Consider the following 21,677-nt stretch of genomic DNA (forward strand, 5'->3'; position numbering starts at 1 on the left):
AAATCCAGGGACATAAAGTATCCTAAGACATTTTAATTTTACAAAAATGCTCCATTTTTTACCCGAACATCTTCATGTTTTTCTAACTACAACTTAAAAATTTAAGACGTATAAAGTCAAAAAAAAATCATAGTCAGAGTTATACTAATACATCATAATACACAAATATTATAGGTGTAAATAGGTCTTTAACTACTACAATCAGTGCAATAATATATTGGCACCCGCCTAAAAAAAACACTGAATTTACCCTCTCCTAAATCCCCTCCCCCTAATTTCAATGGTTGAAGAAGGCAACAGGACTGCAGACTCAACCATTGAAGCTTGGGGGAGGGGAAATAAGTTTTAACATCAAAAATCTGTGTTTACTGCCAAATATTATTGCACTGATTGTAGATACACCAATTCACCAGTCGGCTAACATAGTTTTAACAAAAATTACAGGTTATAAAATATTGATTTTACAAATTTATAGATTAGTAGATTAACTTTTATAGGCTTTATATATTTATAATTTTTCAAAATACACTTTTTTAAATTGATATTTCAATGGAGCAGCATGGTTTATATATTCCACCTGCTATAAATACTATTAAGGTCCAATATATTTGTTTTGAACTTTTTCTGTACTAATTCTCATACATCGATTCCGCGTGCCTCCTCAAGGGATTTCTTACATAGAACATAACCAACATGTTATTGTGACTCCACGTGACTTTTGTAAATAAGGTTTGATTATTCCCTTCATTTTTGGTAACTTGATCGTCTATTTTTCAAAGGCTTTTAAGGTCAGCCTTATCATTCGCAGGGAAATCAGTTTACTTTCAAGCATATCACATGTACCTCATGAGTCTTGGTTTTTTTACATTGTACATTATTTTTTTCAAAGTAAAGTCATGGGTGCTTTTTCTTTACAATCTCGACAAAATCTCTTTCCGTTTCGCACAATGAAGCGCCCATTAGCCAATTCGCCTTGACAAATCACGCAGTTGAAGCATCTGGAATGCCATGTTTCACCACCCCATCCAACATATTTGTCACCACCTCTAATGTATTCCAAACACTGAGGACATTGTTGTAAATGATCTCTGAAGAAACATTCTTCACAATAGAATAAGTGGTTCCGCTTGTAGAAGTTGAGCTCTAAAATTTAATTCAATAAAATCTTAATAGTAGGACAAGGAATGGAAGCTTGAAATTCTTTCATTCCATAATTTTCACGGAGGAATCGAGGAAATTGAACTTAGACTATAAATGAAATATGATATTTAAAGCATAATAGAGAAAAAGACAGCATATATCAAGAACAAGAAACTATTGATCGGTCTTCTCAGATCCCTGTTTTTAAAATATTAGAAAATAATTTAATTGGTTCTTACTTGACAGACCCTTCTTACAATCGTGACAAACGAAACAATCATCATGAAAACTTTTCCCTTCAAATTGAATGGTTGAGGTCTTGATCACACCAGTACATTTGTAGCAAATCTAAAAAGTAGAACAAATTTATAGCAAGGAGCTATTCCAGAATGTCGAGGAGGTCTATTTTTGGAGGTGACCTCCCTGGATTAATATCTTTCAATTTTCAGAACTCATTTGTATTTTTTTCTCTCTTTTTTCCGACCACCCTGGATTTTTTTCACTCGAAAAATCAGATCCCCCTGGATTTTTTATTTGTCAGACTACCCTGGTCGTCATACCTAAACATAGGGGTACAGACTATTTCTGGAATAGCCCAATAATTTGCTTTTCCACCTTATTATTTCACCCTGATTAAAAAAGTAAAAAGGACCTACAGTAATTATTCCGAAGTTATTCTAAGGGAAAGTTAGAGAGTTTTAAGTGATAATCAGGTCGTCGTTTAAATATAGATCCTGTAGACATCTCTGTTTCCGAGTAAAACCTCGAATCTTTGGTTTTTTGTTTTCTAATTCGAGGTTTTAAGTTTTTAATGATTTTACCTTAGCAGTCCGTTGAAAGCAGTCATCACACAGTTTCCTTCCATCCTTTTTCTTTCGCACAAACTTCGAAGAACCAATAGGCTGTCGACAATCAGAACACAAGAAACATTTCTCATGATAGAAACAATCACCGAAGCCAATTTTACGTTCATTATTCATGAAATAAACTTGACATTCTTCACAAGAGATTGCTTTATCAGGATCGATACCTCGACATTGATGGCAGACTGGTGACTCGTTGACAAATGAAAATGATTTCGCTTCCTGTAACATGAAAGTGTCAAGATTACTTTTTTAATCACATATATCAGAAGGTCGTTGCTCGAATTTATTAAAAGTTAGTTAGATATTTATGGGGATTCTTACAATAGGGAAACATTGGAGTACTACTGGAAGGCGCAAAGTTATAATGCAAGGCACATCTGAATTTTTTGATTTTAAATTATTCCCCAACCTTATAGAAGACCGAATTCTTCCATTAGTATTTAAAACTAATATTAATCTTTCTCCTTTAGAAAAAAAACTTGCCGGAAAATCAGAATATATTTGTCCAGCAGTTAACGTTATACTTTAATGGGATAAATTTTCGCGGGGATTAATTTTCGCGCATTTCGCGGATTTGGGTGTCATCCGCGAAAATAAGTCCCATTGGAAATTTGAAAAAGGCCCATCCGCGAAAATTAGTTTCCGCGAAAAATTTGAATTTTTGTTGCAATCCGCGAAATTTCTAATTTTATCGTTTTTTATTTTTTTTCAACTTTTGATAGTTGTAATACATATCTCCTCGCCCAGTTCAAAAATACCCTCTTATTACTTGAAGAAAAAATTCTTAATTTTCCTGGAAAAATTTTATTTCAATGTTTTGACCCTTTTCAAAAATTTTAATTTGTACCCCAATCCGCGAAATTAAATCCCCGCGAAAAATCAGGAAATCTCTCATCCACGAAAATTAATCCCCGCGAAATCTTAAAATTTCGCGGATGAGCTCAACCGCGAAATTTAATCCCCGCGAAAATTTATCCCATTAAAGAAAATAGAGCTTTTCATACATCTTAAATTAAACGTGTTTACTGTCAGCATCTTTATCCTGTATCATCAAAATATTTCATTTCTGTATTTTTAGAGTATGAATCTAATTAAAAACATGATCAACTAACCAAGGGAATGTTGCAAGTCGCACAAACCAAACATCGGCTATGATAGTGCTTCTCGTTCACAAATAGATCTTTGGAATCTGGCCCAATCGGTTCTTTGCAAATATCACACCTGTGAAGAAGAAAAATTGAACTGCTTAGAAGTGGAACTGGAGTGCTGTGGAAGGTATGTTAAAGTTTGGCATTCAGATGTTTTCTTTTTGTTTTATGCTGATTAATGATAGCATACAGTTTTTATTGTTTTAAATTAAGACACTATTGGAACGAATATGGAGACTGAATAGGTAGCAAAAAAATTGATAGCCTAAAGTTGAACAGCACTTTTTGTATAGAAATAAGCTTTCTGAACACAAACAAAATTACAATTCCAAACCTGTTGGCAATGATATTATTGTAACACGTGATACAAAATGGTTGGTTATTGATGGCGATGTATTTCTTGCTAGTCAAAGGCATGTCACATTGCCAACAACAGAAATGATCCAGATGCCATAATTTGCCCATAGCCTTCGTATACTCACCAACATAAATAAGCTTTGGAAAATTAAGAGAAAATGCAAAAACAATCCGAAAATGAACGCTGAAAGTCAGCTGGAATATTGTTACCCGGAAGAGAAGTTTAGGAGAGCAGTGTCGATTCAAGGTGTTTTATCTTTTCGAAGAGGTTTACATAAGAAAAGTTACTTTTTCAGAAAATAGGAATGCTTATCCTCAATATACCTCTTCACATCCATGGCATCTCGGTTTAAACAATTCGCCATGATGTCTTCCACAATACAATCGATTATCCCAACAGAAATAAATCATATCTACCAACAGCTCACCATCAATACAACATTTGAAGCATGATGGATGCCAGACATTTGAAGAATCAAATCGATTGGCAACCACAGCTACAGTTCCAATTGCAATATCTTGGAAACAGTTGCTACATGCTGTTTCTTGTTGGATGGAAGGAATGATCGAACCTTTTTTAGTGAGTAAAAAGAGTCAGTAAAACATGAACCCATGAATGACAGGTATTATAGAAAGCGAAGGATGTTATCTCCTGGCGTGATCTTTGTATCAAGCTTTAATTTTTAAGACCAGAGTGGATGAAAGAAGAATTTACAGTATTCTGAAAACAGAATCCAAAAAGCAATAGAATTTTAGCACAATATTACTTTTGTCAGGTACATCAGCAATTCTTCTATAGATATCGACCACACTTTAGCGACAATAGAAAGAATCTCGTTTTCATCTTACCCACTCCAAGAGAATCTCTAACCAATCTTCGTTTCATGTCGTTAAACGATTTGTGTGATTTCTCATCAGTGACAGAGTTGGCATATTTGATGTTGTAATCTTGTTTGGGAAGTTGATAGACTAGTTGCCGAGCGCGCTCGTCTCCGCCGGTTGAATGTTTCTTTGGAACTTTTTCAAGTGGTAAGCTACGCATGTATTTTTCAGCCTTCAATAAAGAATTGATTCAACCCTTTCAGAGGTATACAACACTCCAAACCAAATAAGTTTGTATAAAGACTGAATTGTGATGGGTAGGGGAAAGGGTATCGACTTTTTGATTAGATATGACGTAGATATGACCGTTGCAGTTAAGAAGTACTATGAAAGGAAATAACTGCATTTAACAGGTACTGACTTTCTGGACTGAGTTTTTTATTATTTAGAGAGATTCGTATTTGAAGATGCTACAGATTATAGTATCTTACACATTATCATACCTGCCATCTTTCAGGGACTCTCGGAACCCATTCATAACCATCTTCTCTAGCACGTTCATACTCAGTGATTTCTGGTGGATCATTTTCTTCCAATCGCAATCGTTCGAAAGGAAGATCCAAATAGGCTGGAGGGACATCGTGCTTCCATAATGGACATCTGCAATTGACACAACATCGCCTAAGAGTGTTTAGCAAGTAAGCATTTCAAAAACTGCATGGATACCCATGTCTTACCCAGTGCCATTAAACTGCTTTTTTATTTTACTAATGGATTTGAGCGCAAGCAAAGTCATAGAACAATGAACTAAAGGGACTGGGTTCGAGTTTGATGAAGACAAGGCTAGGCCCTTAGATATTTTAGTCAAAGGAAGCACCATTTTTAAGTACTGTGCTTAGCTAAATTTGGCTAGATCGAGTTGTGAATTATTATTTCAGATGTACAAATTTCGTGACATACCCAAAGAATCTTGTTAGTCTGATTAAGTACGTGTTTGAAATATATTTTCAGATATTAAAAGGTTGACAAAAGTTGAGCAGTCGGGTGAGCAGTATTGCTAAAACTAAAGGACGATTCCTAATTTGCGAATGTGAGTTTACTAGTTATAATTCCGAAATTGTTATATCATTTTTAGTGTACGAAATTTATATAATTCTTTTCAAAGCGTCCTGCTTAGCTTTTTTTCGAATAAAAAAAGTGTACATGTTGTGGCTAAAATTAAATTTTTCTTTTGGTCGACACAAAAATAGCAGGGTTCCTAATTAAATTTTTATTTATACACAATCAAAAGAATATTGTTACACAGTCCATATGAAATACATTTCCATACGAAAAGAATTTCAGATATGGGCGTTTATTTTTAGAAAAGAATTCCTTTCCATTAAGAGTTTCTCGTTCTTGTATGAAAATGTTTTTTAAAAATCTCCCTATCTCAGCTCACCTTCTAGCTATAAAAAGAAGACCCCAAAAAATTTCAAACAAATTCGTGAAAATATCTGTTAATAATATTTATTTCATGAATATTTCTATTTAAATGTTCTAGAAATTTACCTCCAATGATGCTGTAGAAAACCAAAACAATTACTTTTGCATTGTAAGCATTTGATTCCTTCAATATCTGCAAACTCTGGTCCTGAATACTAAATACATAAAATATTTAAACCTTTCTGTGTCTCGAGCTTTTAGCAAATCATATTGTGTCGTATCAAAGGAATGACAAATTCTGATTGATATCATTAAAGTAACGATTAAAAAAACCACAACAATTTTTGATTAAAAGACACTAAAACCCATGAACTGAAGGTATGCAAAAGAGATTTAAATGACAGTATGGACCAGCTAATTACCTCTGATTGTTTAGTGCTTAATTTGAACGAATGAAACTTTACATTTCTGTATTCATCCTCCATTTTTGTTGTAGATACTGGAAACAAAAACATTTATATTTCATTTTTCGCCGAATTTGTCACACATATGTATCAATCTCTCAAGCTTTACCATTTCTCTTAATCAATACTATCTAAAATATTTCTACTACCTTGGCCAAACTGAAATCAATCATGCTTGTTTCTACTACAGCTTTCACAGTACATTTGTGTGAAGCCACGGCTTTCTATCTGTTTTACATACAAACGTCTTAAATAATTCTAAGTCCATTCTATAAATGACAAAGACAGCTTTACCTTTTATTAGATTAAACTGTGTATCAATTAGATTTCATTCATCAGAAACAGTCACCCTACTCTGTTGTTAAAGTAAAGACAAAACACAAAACAGAAAAAAAAAGGAAATTAATTTTCTCAGTTGTTGTACATTCCACTAAATTTAAGAAAAAATACTTCATTTAATGATGTAAAAAATCACATCCTCGGGCCCAACTTATTTCGGAATTCAAACTTTGATAATTCCACTCTGTTTACATAGATATCTGGTGAAGTTTCTTAGCATTACTACAAATCACTCTTCCTCAAAACTTATCATCCTCTTGTCACCGCAAAAAAAAAAAAAACTAGTCATAGCTTTCACTAAATGCCCCCACAGAAAGGTCATGTCATGCACTTATAAAGCTTTTAATGCTTTCAAAATTAAAGCATAAAAAATAATCAGGAATAATTGATTAATTTAATTATTTATTGATTGATTGAAAAAAAAATCATATTCCATTACTCTATTAAAATACTTGAAAAATTCATGCAGCTTGACAATTTAATAAAATTCAAGGAAAGGCTGGAAAACCTTCTCAAAAACATATTTCGAAAATCATGGTATCATTATGTTACTGACTTTCACATCTCCTTGTTTGTTTGTTTTTTCTTACAACAATATATGTCATGATCATTCACTAAATAGACCTTTTCCGATAATGCTGCAGACATCTTAGATTGTAGGCAAAATATATAGCGGTGAATAAATCAACAAGGTAACCAATCAGAAATAGTTTGTTTATTTTTCATTGGCTGCTATATATTTCAACAATTCTCTATTGCTACTTTGCCTAATAAACAATAGTATGATGATAAGATGACACTGCGTATAAAATTTATCAAAAAGTTCTGCGCCATCTGAAATAGACCAATCCTAGTTAAGGCCCGGGCTCCACTTGCGTACGCTGTGATTGCAGTCAAAAGAAAAATAAAGAAATGTCATTGTGGTCCATTCAGACGTACAGTCGAAAAGTTGAAATGTGCCTAATTTTTTTTCAAGTGCATAGTACTTTTTCATGATGCAATCTTTTCTCCAAGCTGAAAGTATTGAAGCCATAAAGATATGATTGCAGCGCAGACAATGAGGAGTTGGGCCTTCAGGAAACTAGACTTTTTGAGTTTTTAGCTATATACTCTCACTTTATGGTGTTCCTGTATGACTGTCTGTGTGCCTAGTCTAACCACCGTTAAATGCCTTAACTTGGTAAGCTAGAATTGGAGCTATTTCACCAAACCCCTAGAGCGTAAGTTATTTAGGCTATCACAACTGCATGAAAAAGTGGAACGTGCGCATGCAAAGTTAAACGAATGTAAACAAACTTTTTTCAGGTTTTTAAAATAGATTTACCACACTGAACAAACAGTGAAAACACTCTAAGTGAGGTAAATCTATTTTGAAGACCAAAAAAAAAACCTTGATTGACATTCAACACATTCAACCACTTTTGGATTCAACTTTACTTATGTGTACATTCAACTTTTTTGTACTTTGCCAGTATCTTGTTTTACCAAGTTAAGAAGGACTTTCTTGAGTTACGACCATATGATGGTCTTTAAAGCTTAAGAAGCTCTATAAACAATAAAGCTAGTGTATTAATATAATAACAGACAAAGATAAATTACAGTTTGAACAAAAATATCAAATGTAAATTTGAAAACTTGAGTAAACTTCTTTAAAGATTCCAGAAAAAGAATTGAAATCATTGCTGAAATGAACTTCTGACTAAATTAGTATTCAGTTTCAAAGACAAGAAACAAAATTTGACATACAAAACACTTTTTTCCAGTCAATGAATCAGCTCATCATCATAACCAGTCTGCCATTTTGTTTGTTTTGATTTACACAAGTAATATTGTAATTCGTGTTATGGTGTAATACTTTTTCTATAATTTGCATTTATAACACTCGCTTCAGCTTTTCAATGCTAAATCAAAACTAATAAAATGTAATACGCAATAATGGTAATAGCATATAACGTATAATATGAAAATATGTATAACATCTACCGCTGTATAATTTACCGCCATATTTTTGCGGAACACTTAATTGGCCGGAAAGCCGATTACGACAAACAAAAACAATTCGCAAAAAATCGAGATTCCAGTCCAATATATTGCGTGAAGCTATGAGTGCCTCCTCAGTCGCTACGCTCCTTGCGGGGCAATTATTGTAAAAACGAAAGTGAAACTATTTTCACGCTGCCATATTTGTTTTGGTCACGTGCTTTCCACGAGATTTTTTTTCGATTTCAAGATTTCTCTTTTTTTCCCGCCGAAAAAATATTCTCTCACTTCACTTTTCTTCGAAATGGCTTTACAGCAGCACGAGGATGACAAAATTTTGGAAGTTGAAACCGCTTCACAGGTACTCTTTCTTACTTTTAAACACTTTCCTTCCAATTATGTTTTCTTCAACCGTTTCTCTTTAACGAGAACTTTTTTTCAGCTGGAGGTCGCAAAATTTTAAAGCATCAAAAGAATTTGGAAAAAATAGCATTTCCCAGGGTCTATACAGCCTCTAACTGCCAATATTTGGAACCAAAAGCAGTTTTAGACCTACCTTGAGGTTCTATAAATTAACCTTTGTTCGTTTGTCCGTCTGTTGTTAGCTTATCTCGAGATTTCACCATTAGACCGCAATCACAAATAACTTGCTTTTGCTTTGTGTTGTTTTTCAGGCTAGCTCTAAAGCTCTAAAACAGCATCTAGTAACGCTTACAAACAAATATGTCAGATCTAACAAAATTGATAACAACACTGTCATCATTGACAATAAAACATACGATTTTCTGTCAAGAGCCTGTAAACATTCCATCGAAATGATCTATCACAGCTACGTCCACCATTTTGAGCGCTGTCCGAGGATTGAGCTGAGAACGCCCGCAAGAGTGAAAAACTCTAATCTGTCAATCATTTTCTCAAGCGAAGGGACGTGAAGCAATTCTAGCTTTACAATAGTGCTGCGGATCATTGGTGGATAGTATTCAATTATCATTATTCCTTTATTTTCATTCCTAGAACTTTTGCAAAAAAAGGAAAAATAGAAAAGTTGCAATTTTTACTGCTCTATTCACATACTGAATTTGAAAGATCTTCTATGTGGCATTTTTTTGCAAACTTTAAAAAACTGATTTTTGTCCCGCTGGGACTTTAGCTTGAGTGCTTGCGTGCAGAATAGGGTACAAAGTCCAAATATGCGTTTCCCGTAATTTTTGTATGAAGAGTTAAGTCTATACTGTCAGAGACTTTCCAAGGTTTAAAAAAGTGACCTTTATAGCTCACACATACCAGCTCTTTTTTTTGGACTGATGGCATGGATTCTTAAATATTTGTTAGAAAAAATCTTCAACGTAAAATATTCATGATGTAATTTTTTTGTCTGTAAATTAAAATATGTCACACTACTAACCCGATCACCATTCCTCACGGACATCTCCATTCCTCACTATTCCTCTTCTATTCCTCACCATTCCTCAGCGTTCCTCGAACATTCCTCAGGAATGGATATTTCAAAACTTTGTTTTAGCATTCCTTATCTATTCCTCAAACGTTCCTGAGGAATGGACATTTATGACATTATTCTTAAGCGTTCCTCACTCGTTCCTCAGGAATAGAGATATTTCAACTTCATTTCAGCATTCCTCATCTATTCCTCGAACGTTCCTCAGGAATGGACATTTCTGACATTATTTTTAAGCTTTCCTCACTCGTTCCTCAAACGTTCCTCAGGAATGGAGATATCTCTTCTTCACTTTATCGTTCCTCATCTATTCCTCAAACGTTCCTGAAGAATGGGCTTTCATGACATTATTTAAAATTGTTCCTCGTTTGTTCCTCAGGAAAAGACATTTTCGGAGCTGTTAATACATTTTCATGGATAAGATATTCAATATCAAAAACTTTTACGTCATTTAAAATTTCAGGCTCTGCCTCCAGAGAAAGAGAGAGGGCTAGAGAAAAACTTTTGTCCTTTAGATTTAGAACACATTAGTAACGGAAGCTAAATTAACCCATATTCGTGCGGCCGTTTGTTACCAACTTTTCTCAAGATTGGCTCATCATTCAAAGTTTCTGATTTTGGCACAAAGGTGCATGACTAACAAACCCTCGAATGTGACAGAGCCCGATTGGATATCATTAGTTCTTTCAATTTTTTGCATGAAAGTAGGGTATTATCGTAGGTAAAAGATGGCTGAAGCAGATTTTTGCAAAAAAGATTTTTCAGCTCAAAAAACGCATCTTTATCTATAAGAACCACTATTAATAAGCATACATCAATGTTCTTAGCCAAATTACTCAATTTTTTGATGAGACAGATGTTTCACAGCCCCGGTGGAACTTTTTCCTCAATGGGTAGTGAATTGATAATATGCGAGTTGCGAGTTGCAAGTTGCGAGTTACGAGTTGCTATTTTAAGCAAATAAAAGTGCGAGTTGCGAGTTGAAAATTTCACGTTAAGACATCAAAATCGCGAGTTGCAGATCAAAATCGCGAGTTGCAAATTAAAATCGCGAGTTGAAAAATCAAAAGTGCGAGTTGCAAATTAAAATCGCGAGTTGCAAATTAAAATCGCGAGTTGCAAATTAAAATCGCGAGTTGAAAAATCAAAAGTGCGAGTTGCAAATTAAAATCGCGAGTTGCAAATTAAAATCGCGAGTTGCAAATTAAAATCGCGAGTTGAAAAATCAAAAGTGCGAGTTGCAAATTAAAATCGCGAGTTGCAAATTAAAATCGCGAGTTGAAAAATCAAAAGTGCGAGTTGCAAATTAAAATCGCGAGTTGAAAAATCAAAAGTGCGAGTTGCAAATTAAAATCGCGAGTGTGGAGCATTTTGTCGTTAGGGCGACATGTCTAGGTTCAAAATTGGAGAAAAGTTTTGTATCGAAAGATTTAAAGCTGATATATAAAAAGTATTTATACTGTGAAACTCGTGTAATTCGAATCTTAAAATTTCCTTATTAGGTGGTATAATAAATATTTACGATAGAATTGCTGTTTTCGCTCGGGAAAACAACAAGAAAATCCTAGATTGGAAATAATAAATTGTACTCGTTCTTTTGTGAGCATTGGCTCAATAGCTCTCATTCGTTCTGTCATGACCTTCTTGCGCTACTTTGAGAATCCCGACACTTTTATCGCAACAGTGGAACTGCAGACTGAGATCTGCTGACCTCAATCCCGTCTCACCGATCCACTGGACCTTTGCGACGCAAGTTCATTTCGAATAAAATGAGGCTGCACTTTCAAGGCGCCTCACCTTTCGCACTGTTTTACACACCGACCGACTACACTTATACAACATGTTTAACACCATGTTATCCGGACACTTTTGATTGAATAATCGCTTATGGTTTTTCGAATAGACCCAAATGTGGAACAATCCATAGTAAATTTACTAGCAAGAGAAAATAGAGAATTACTACCTACCTAGAATTTCTACCCTTTAAACTGTTTAATGGGAAGATCTACTTTTAGGAGCATTTAAAATAGAGGCTCAGAAAACCCGAGCTATTTTTCTCGAGTTAAAAAACCGAGTTACGAAAAAACCAAGTTATGACGTCATTTTGTACCTTTTATGACATCATTCTAAATTTCGTAACTCGGTTTTTTTCCGTGACTTTAAAATTTCAAGTTATTTCTTTTTTTTAACTCAAGTATTTTTCCTTCCTTTAAATTTTCGAGTTATTTCTCGATTTTTTTTCGGTCCTTTAATTTTTGAGTTATTTTCCTATCTGTAGATTATCGAGTTATTTAGCGTTCCTTTAAATTTTCGATTAACATTCTCGAGTTATTTTTCGCTTGATTTGTTATTTTTAAAAACTAAAAAAAATCAATAGAAATAGATCACCAATTCAATGCATGAATATATGTAGGGTATTTTATTAAGCTATAAATATCTATAACCGTCACTTTTCACTTATATAAAATAATCTTGCTTGTGAAAATTGGCGTTACGCACAAAAAAGCTTGCAGAGAATTTGATAGTGTCGATGGAAGAAAGAAAATTCGAAAAAGAAATCCATTTTTACGAATCACCGCCGACGGGATAAGTTTTCTACTCATTTTCTTTCGGGCATTTTTCATCTCTAAATTAAATAAAAACTTACTAGTTATCCTTGGGAGGTTTTGCTGTCGAAAAATGAATCACCATTGATGAAAATAAAGTTTTTATAAGTAAAGGCTCCCTTCGAAAACTGAATTTCGAAGGCAGGAAAAGTCTACTGTGTGTGAAAACTGAAGCAAACAAAGCATTTCATTCCCCTACATAGATAGATACTTCTTTCAATCAAATCTAAATTTATAAAATTTTATAATTTTACTTCATTCTTAAAGTTTTTTTAATAATAAAATCACAACTCAAATATTTGTTATGTTATGATTGCAACATTTTCGAATCTTTCGGTATAAAATAGAACGCACGCGAAAAAACAATGCCAATGAATTCTTTTTCGAAATGACAAAAAAACACCCATTCAGATCAGACGCTTGATGGTCTAAAAAATATTTCTATTTTAATTTTCAACTCGCACTTTTGATTTTTCAACTCGCGATTTTAATTTGCAACTCGCGATTTTAATTTGCAACTCGCACTTTTTAATTTTTCAACTCGCGATTTTAATTTGCAACTCGCACTTTTGATTTTTCAACTCGCGATTTTAATTTGCAACTCGCACTTTTGATTTTTCAACTCGCGATTTTAATTTGCAACTCGCACTTTTAATTTTTCAACTCGCGATTTTAATTTGCAACTCGCGATTTTGATTTTCAACTCGCGATTTTAATTTGCAACTCGCACTTTTGATTTTTCAACTCGCGATTTAAATTTGCAACTCGCGATTTTAATCTGCAACTCGCGATTTTGATGTCTTAACGTGAAGTTTTCAACTCGCAACTCGCACTTTTATTTGGTTGAAATAGCAACTCGTAACTCGCAACTCGCATATTTGATAGCAACTCGCAACTCGTAGGACCAACTCGCAACTCGTATGTTAAAAATCCACAATGGGTATGGGAATTTTATTGTTCCAAGGTGGAACAAAAAAAACTAGTGGGGATGGTTTTGGAGTGCAATTCTTAAACATTGAATCCCAAATGGGGATGAAATTTGAGGGTATTTTCCCACCAGGGACGAATTTTTGTCTTATTATAATTATAATTTGAATAATTGCAAAAGAATTAACCAAAAATTGTATTGGGCATAATAAAATACGTAAAAGTGATGAACACTTTACATGAATGTCCATTCCTGAGGAACGTTTGAGGAATAGATGACTCTATGATGAGGAACAATAAAGAGAAAAAGAAATATCTCCATTCCTGAGGAACGAGTGAGGAACGCTTAAAAATAACGTCAGAAATGTCCATTCCTGAGGAACGAGTGAGGGACGCTTGAAAATAATGTCATGAAAGTCCATTCCTGAGGAATGTTCGAGGAACGAGTGAGGAACACCTAAAAATGACGTCAGAATTGTCCATTCCTGAGGAACGTTCGAGGAATAGATGAGGAATGCTGAAATGGAGTTGAAATATCTCCATTCCTGAGGAACGAGAGAGGAACGCTTACGAATAATGTCATAAATGTCCATTCCTCAGGAACGTTCGAGGAATAGATGAGGAAAGCTAAAACAAAGTTTTAAAATATCCATTCCTGAGGAACGCTCGAAGAACGCTGAGGAATAGAAGAGGAATATTGAGGAATGGAGATGTCCGTGAGGAATGGTGATCGGGTTAGTAGTGTCAAAAGATGTCGATTTTTAAGAAGACTTTTTTATTGTGAAAATTTAGAATCAATAATTAACGTGTCAAAATTTGATGTTGATTGCAGTACATGTTTTTTTTATAAGCATTGCACTTTTAAGCATATCTAGGTTCAGATATGGGGAAAATTAAGCATATGCTAAGCATTACCTTGAGCCTATGAAAAAAGTATAAGCTACTTTATAGTATGGATATAAGCAGTATTATAGTAGTATAGCAGTATATAAGCATTATTAAGTATTAGGATATAAACATCCCTCAAGCATTTTTCAGCTTTATTAAGCTTTATTAAGCTTCCAACCTAAGCATCTCTGAGCCTGTTTTCGGATTTTTATGCTTATAAAAAAACATGTAATGTTATCAATGTTTTAAAATATGACATATGAAAATGGTAGGAAATCATGCTTTTTGTAATTTTTTGGACCTACCTGGAGGTCCTATAAATTAACCTTTGTCCGTCCGTTCGTTAGTTACCAGCTTTTCTCGAGATTGGCTCATTAGTTTTTTCTGATTTTTTGCACAATGATGCAAATTGGCAATGCCCAAAATGTGACGGAGCCCGATTTTCGAAGAAAAAAATTTCCTGTTGCCAAATCCGGAAATGTCCCGGAAAAAGCGTTTTTTTGGGATTTTCTCGAGATTTTATCATTAGTTTTTTCTGATTTTTTATACATTGAGGCGTGTTAGTACTGCCGAAAAGATGTTGAAAACCGTTTTGCAAAAAAGTTTTTCCGGCCTGTAGAACCGGAAATGTGCCGGAAATCGCTGTTTTTTCGTATTTCCGTGACACTTTTTCAAGTTATTTGATCATTTTTACAGAAAAAGGTTCTCTATGGTGATACCCAAAACTTTGCATCATTTAATTTTCGATAAAATCATTTGTTCAATCCGGAACTCCTTAAAAATCTCCGGAACAGCCGAAAACCGGCGTAAAACAGATATCCTTCATTTTTTCGAGTTATACTTGACAGATTTTCATGATTTTTGGCACAATGATGCAAAATGGCAATGCCCAAAATGTGATGGAGCCCGATTTTCGAAGAAAAAAAAAATTTCCGTCCAAATATGCCGGTAAAACTGGTTTTTTGGCATTTTCTCGAGATTTTATCATTAGTTTTTTCTGATTTTTTGCTCAAAGGTGCGTATTAACAATGGCCAAAACATGGCCGAGTCCAATTTTTGAGAAAAAAAATTTTCCGGCCGGAAATCGCCGTTTTCATAGTATGAACCCCCCCCTTTTTTAAGGGGGGGGGATCCGAGTTTTCAAGGAAGGCTTTATAGGGGGGATGGGCAATTTTCCAGTTAAAATGGGGGGTTTGAGCTTATAGGGGGGGGGGTCAAATAAAATGGGGGGGATAGTAACTTGGTTAAAAAAATGTTTTTTTTATGTTATAATGTTGATTTAAGAGCCAGTTTTTTTAAGAGCGGGGCAGGTCCAATAGTTTGAAACTTAGATTTTTTTCATTTTTGGATATGTTGTTAAGTACAATGAACTGAGTAAAATCCCAAAATATTTTGGTCTGAAAATCCATAATGGCGGATTTATGCCAATTTGAAGTTTTTGACATTTTTGGGCATTGCACTTAAAAAGTTTTTTGATATAGAACCATGCTTTCTCAAATCAAAATGAGGAATTGATTTTGGGTGATTCTGAAACTATGGCCAGTAAACTATACAATTTTCCAAAAAAATCTAAATTTTCAAAATGGTAGCTGGGGTTATGACGTCACAAAAACACTACAAATTTGATTTTAGGGGTATTTTAGAGCCATCTGACCTGTCCCAGGGGAGTTTCTTACTGCTCAAAATAATATTTTCTGGTAGTTTAGTCCCTGGTCTATCCATTTGAAGTGATTGCAATAAAAAATTCCAGCCATACTGACCCCTAGAGGCCCGAAAAGCCAATAAGGTCTCAAAAAAGTACCAAATTTAGCCCAATTTTCCTAGAAATCCCAACATTGTCTGACCTCCAACTCTTCTGTTCCTAAAAGACAACCGCCTGGTCTCTTAGGATCAAAAGAGAAACCTATGTGACCTCCTACCATTAATTTTTTATCTTGATTTAAAAATTTTCTTAACATCACTTGAAAAATGACTAAAATTTGGGATATTTTGGCCCATTGGCAAACTTCAAAGGGGTCTAGGTCACTGAATTTGTTATAATATAAGGGCTATGATGAATCTTTTATGTAAAAACAATGAAACTAGGTGAAAAAAGTTGTCAAATGTGCTTTTTTGGGCCAAAAAGGCTTTTTTTTCAATTTTTTGACTAGAGCTGAGGTCATTCTATTGCAGCCAGTAATTGGCAGTTAGAAAGTAAATTTTATCTGAAAATCATGATTCCTCATCACATTCCAGAAAGGTTTCTAGGAAAATCAAATATGGTACTCTTCGAAAGCTTATATAGGCTGAATTTTCACTCAAAGGCGGCTTCAAACTCCCCTGACCCCCTTAATTTTGTAAAATTGACTTAAAAGTACATTTTTGGCTGAAATTTTTGCCCAAAATGAGTACCCATTGCTACTTGATTCTTGATTTTGTGAAAGCATCCTATAGATAGTTCAAGAATTTATCAGAAGTTGGAACCTTTTCTTTTCTTTTAAAGATTAGGGCTAGCTCAAAGTCAGTTTTAACTCAAAAATCCTAAAAATCTTGACAATGTTGCTCAAAACAACAATTTTTGCTCAAGATTGAACAGAAAATGAGCCCACTCAGATAATAAAATCTTGGTTTTTGGAAAGTTTCATGGGAATAGTACAAACATTCATCAAGATCTTTACCTCCTGATCTACCATTTAAGGATCAAGTCTGTCAAAATGTGCTTCTAAACTCTCAAATCTTCAAAGGTGAACTTTACCAACCCCATAAAACAATTTTGCTATCAGCCTATTTGTTCTTAAATGCAGTTAATGAGCCCAAAGTTCAAATTATCCAAAGAGAAGGAAAGGTTTAGGAATATTTTGTACTTTTGGACTTATCTCTAAGTATTTAAGGGCAGAAAGGTTGATGGCAAAATTGTTTTCAGGGGTTGGTAAAGTTCACCTTTGAAGATTTGAGAGTTTAGAAGCACATTTTGACAGACTTGATCCTTAGATGGTAGATCAGGAGGTAAAGATCTTGATGAATGTTTGTACTATCCCCATGAAACTTGAATTTCTTGAATTTCTCGAGCTGTATTTCATATTTTTTTATGAAATTTTGCACAAAAATGACAATACCTAAAAAGTGACGGAGCTCGATTTTCGAAAAACATTTTTTTCCGGCCAAAAATGCCAGAAATATGCCGGAAAAACTGCTTTTTTGGCATTTTCTCGAGATTTTATCATTAGTTTTTTCTGATTTTTTGCTCAAAAATGCGTATTAACAATGATGCCCAAAACATGGCTGAGTCCGATTTTTAAGAAAAATTTTTTCCCGACCCAAAATGCCGGAAATCGCCGTTTTCTGGATTTTTATTGGACTTTTTTCTTATAATTGGTTGTTTTTTCTTATAATTGGTTGTTTTTTCATTCAAAAACATTATTAATAGCAATGCCCACCATCAAGCATGTTTTAATTTTCAATAAAATTGATTTTTGAAGCCGGAACTATTGACTGACTGATTTTTTTCATTTTTCTTCTTGCATTGCTATCTAACTTTCATCATCAGGTAGGTCCATTCAGCATGTTGCTTCTTTTCATTTTATTTGATTATTTCTTTACAGTAAAAAGGTATTTCAAGGTGATGCCCAAAGCTTTGCATCGTTTAATCTCCTAAGAAAAAAAAAACAAATAGTTAAAACGAATTTCCTTCATTTGCACTCTAAACAGATTTTCATGATTTTTTGCATAGTGAAGGAATATACCGGGTGCGCCACAAAAAAGTTTCTCTCTTTAAAACTTATTTTCTCGAAATCTAAAAATTTTAAAAGAACCATTCTTATTTCATTGGAAAGAAGATGATAAATTTTGATGGGTCATTTATTAAATTCGATTCATTAGATCAAAAGTTATGCTCAATTGAATAGAAAAGTTACTTTCAGAAAGTGCTGAAAAACGTTAAAAATCGGCCTATCAAATCAAACAGAAGCATAATTATATATGATACATCAGTATTTTCGTTTCAGTCATTAACAAGGATAATTAGCTGTCTAGATGACCTTTTTTTGTATAAACATGGTATAACTATAAAGGAAGGTTGAATTTCAATGAAATGAAGAAAATTTGTCGAAAAAGGCCAAAAAATATCAAATACGGGTTTCGAGGTAGATCCAGTCTTACATAGACTTTATCCAGTTTAGAACCAAAAATCTGAGGAAAATTTCGGTAAAAGTAAATTAAAGTGATTTTGATGAAGATTTTAAACTCTTTCGACCACAGGAAAAAGTCATCAGATCCTACGGGTGGGAAAACCCCATTTCCAGCGCTGGAAATTTTAAAAATTATTTGTTCCGCGTAATTTTTCTCAAGCTGCAAAGTGGAATTTTTTAAGCCGGAGGATTTGCAAAATCCCACTGCGGACTTTTTTCAAAAAATATTTTAATCTGAAGTTTTAGACGTGTAATATTGAAATAAACCCTTCTTACGAGAAAAAGCACATCACGCTAGTGTGAAACGTAATTTTCCCCATTGGAATTTCCCTGCAATAAAATTTGGGTACAAATTTGAATCTTTAGGATTTCCGATTTCACACCCTGGACTTTATCTAAAATATTTTGATACATCGATACATCGGTATTACTAATATCACACTGCGGAAACCCCTTTAGAGTCTTTTTGATATATCTTAGGTGTGAATTTCAAATAAACACTTAGCAACTATATAGTCGACGAAAACTTACACTACAAAACTCTAAAGACAGACAAAGGAAAAAATCATTATTTCCCACGGGTGGGAAAGTCGGATTAATAGGGTGTGAAAGTCAAATTAATAGGGTGGGAAAGAAAAATTAATAGGGTGGGAAAGTACAATTAATAGGGTGGGAAAGTACAATATATAGGGTGGGAAAGTACAATTAAATACCCATACTTGTACTATGCATGCGTAAAAAAAAACCACAAGTGAAAATTGGGTCAAAACTGTTCAGATCGTATGCAAATCATTAACATTATAAGAGTGTTTGTATTCGATCAGTGTGTAACACAACACTAAAGGTGAGGCGTCCCGCAAGGGCGGCCTCGTTCGTTCGCAATAGACTTGCGTCGCAAGGGCTCAGTGGAATCGTCATCCGTCGTGCGGCCGTTCAATCGGTATCACATCGTTGTTCCGCTGTTGTGACAAAGTGCCGGGATTCTCAAAGTAGCGCAAGTACATGACAGAACGAATGGGAGCTATAGAGCCAATGCTCACGAATGATCAAATACATTTAACAATTTATCAAATAATTGGTAATAGCTAGGTGGGGAATTGAAATTTCGGCGTGTGATTTTCGATTTGACCTTTTGATAAGCTGGGTGTGAAGTTCAAATTTAGGTATGTGATTTTCATTTTCACTATTCTCAGCACAATGTCGAGAGCAACCACCTCTTGCATGTTAATTTAGTTTTAAACCGCTGGAATTTGTTTTTTCAACGTCGGATTTTATAGAGTGGTATTTGGCACTTCCCACCAGAGTAAAGCATTGCAGTGTCCCACGCGTGGGAAACATATACTTTCCCACCCTTTTAATTTGACTTTCCCACCCGTGGGAACTGATGACTTTTTCCTGTGGACCCTTCAGTTTCAAAATTTATGTGTTTAGTTACTGAAAAATGTTCTTAATCATGTAAAGGCTATTGTGTTTGCCAATTTTAAAACAAAAATTTGATAGGTCGATTTTTAACAATTTCTAGCACTTTCTGAAAGTAACTTTTTCATTCAATTGAGCATAACTTTTGATCTAATGAATCGAATTTAAAAAATGACCCAACAAAATTTAAGTTTATCTTTCTTCTTTCCAATGAAATAGGAATGGTTCTTTTAAAATTAGTCTCAAAGAGAGAAACTTTTTTGTGGTGCACCAGGTAGTAATTCTCAAAATGTGATGTAGCCCAATTTTGGAAATGAAACATTTTCTTTTGTCACAAAAAAATCCATCTTTGTTTTCATTTTAGCTATTCTCAAGACTCTGTGGAAAACCAGTCCTTTCTACCCTGGAAAACAAACTTTTCAAAGAGGATTGTCATAACAAGTTAGCAGAAATATCTGGTCCTATATCAAGTGGAAAGACAGAAATCCTTTTGCATATCATACTGAATACTTTGCTACCTAAAACATTCAAAGATACCAGTGTCAACGGCATAGAGGGCAAGGTAATTTTTATTGATACATCTTATAAGTTTTCTGTTTTACGACTTGTCACATTGTTGGAGCAACGTTTATTGAATAAACTTGATCATTCAAATGTCGATTCACTGATTTCTGCACAGTTTGTGAAGGACTGCTTGAGCAGATTTTATAAAATTTCTTGCTCCTCAAGTAAAGAACTCTTTGTTAGTTTGCTGGCGTTGGAACCGTTTTTACAAGCAACATCAGATGTTTACCTTTTAGTGATAGATGATTTATACTCCTACCATTGGATTGACAGCCTGGAAGCTGGACATAACAAATTCTCATCGAATTACTTAAAAAGTGTTGTAGAAATCTTGAAACAATTTACAAGAGAATATGATATCAATGTTGTGTTTACAAGGTCAGATATTTTACCATCTATTGTCCTGAATAATGTGGCAATAAGCAAATACACCATTCAAATTAAAGATCAAAAACAAAACTTAAATATTATTTCAAAGAAGACTGGTAATGGATCATCATGTTTTCATTATAAGCTTGGCTATAAAGGAACTACATTTTTATGAGTGTTGAAGAATCGATTGAACTTGAGTTGGATGGAAGTTTATTCTTGTCTTTGCTTGTTGTTTCCAATATTTTTGGTAAAGGTTTGTTCTAATTCGTCTTATTTTTTCAAAAGTTATTATTTTGACACTGACTTACTATTTAGCTTTGACCCAACCTCTAAACTAGCTGAAAATCATAGCTTTTAACACTTACAAATCTTTTTAAAGAATTGAAACAAAGATTGTTTGCTCAATACAGGTGTAAATAAAAAGCCATAAAATTTTTTATGGCTTTTGTAACAAATATTAAGAATTTCATTTTTTGATAAAGAAGTTGGTGATCTTGAGAAAATTTAGGAGAAAACAATATGTTTTGGAGCCTTTAATGCTTGTGCATAATTCTGACATTTCCCTGAAATTCTCTTTTGCGCGATAATGAGCTGTAAGTGGGGGGCGTACGAGGGTTGCCAACACCGAAATACCGACATATTTTTCTTAAATCACCGCAATACCGACACAATTTCCCGAAAACACCGACACCGACGTCTTTTAGAGCAAGCTTAAGATTTTTCTATTCTTAGTACGAA

At 34.0% G+C, this 21,677-nt stretch overlaps 2 protein-coding genes across 3 annotated transcripts; one reads left to right on the forward strand and one right to left on the reverse strand.

The window, feature by feature from the left end:
• Positions 1-30: 30 nt before the first annotated feature.
• On the reverse strand, positions 31-6,345 carry LOC136807545 (testin-like). The gene is made up of 10 exons (XM_067064127.1): positions 6,181-6,345; positions 5,885-5,973; positions 4,837-5,014; positions 4,361-4,565; positions 3,836-4,083; positions 3,489-3,649; positions 3,119-3,227; positions 1,962-2,225; positions 1,380-1,488; positions 31-1,143 (listed from the first exon to the last, which is right to left on the reverse strand). The coding sequence occupies exons 1-10, from the start codon at positions 6,271-6,273 to the stop codon at positions 884-886; spliced, it is 1,716 nt and encodes a 571-aa protein (XP_066920228.1). The 5' UTR covers positions 6,274-6,345; the 3' UTR covers positions 31-883.
• Positions 6,346-8,830: 2,485 nt separating this feature from the next.
• On the forward strand, positions 8,831-21,242 carry LOC136807546 (DNA repair protein XRCC2-like). 2 transcript variants are annotated; one of them, XM_067064129.1, is made up of 3 exons: positions 8,831-8,902; positions 20,368-20,565; positions 20,804-20,893. In XM_067064129.1, the coding sequence occupies exons 1-3, from the start codon at positions 8,846-8,848 to the stop codon at positions 20,804-20,806; spliced, it is 258 nt and encodes an 85-aa protein (XP_066920230.1). In that variant the 5' UTR covers positions 8,831-8,845; the 3' UTR covers positions 20,807-20,893. The 2 variants fall into 2 exon arrangements, with proteins under 2 accessions (XP_066920230.1, XP_066920229.1); XM_067064128.1 differs by having other exon boundaries at positions 20,368-21,242.
• Positions 21,243-21,677: the final 435 nt, after the last annotated feature.

This window comes from Clytia hemisphaerica, unplaced genomic scaffold (genome assembly GCF_902728285.1).
Source record: "Clytia hemisphaerica strain Z4C2 unplaced genomic scaffold, Clytia hemisphaerica genome assembly, whole genome shotgun sequence".
NCBI lineage: Eukaryota > Metazoa > Cnidaria > Hydrozoa > Leptothecata > Clytiidae > Clytia > Clytia hemisphaerica.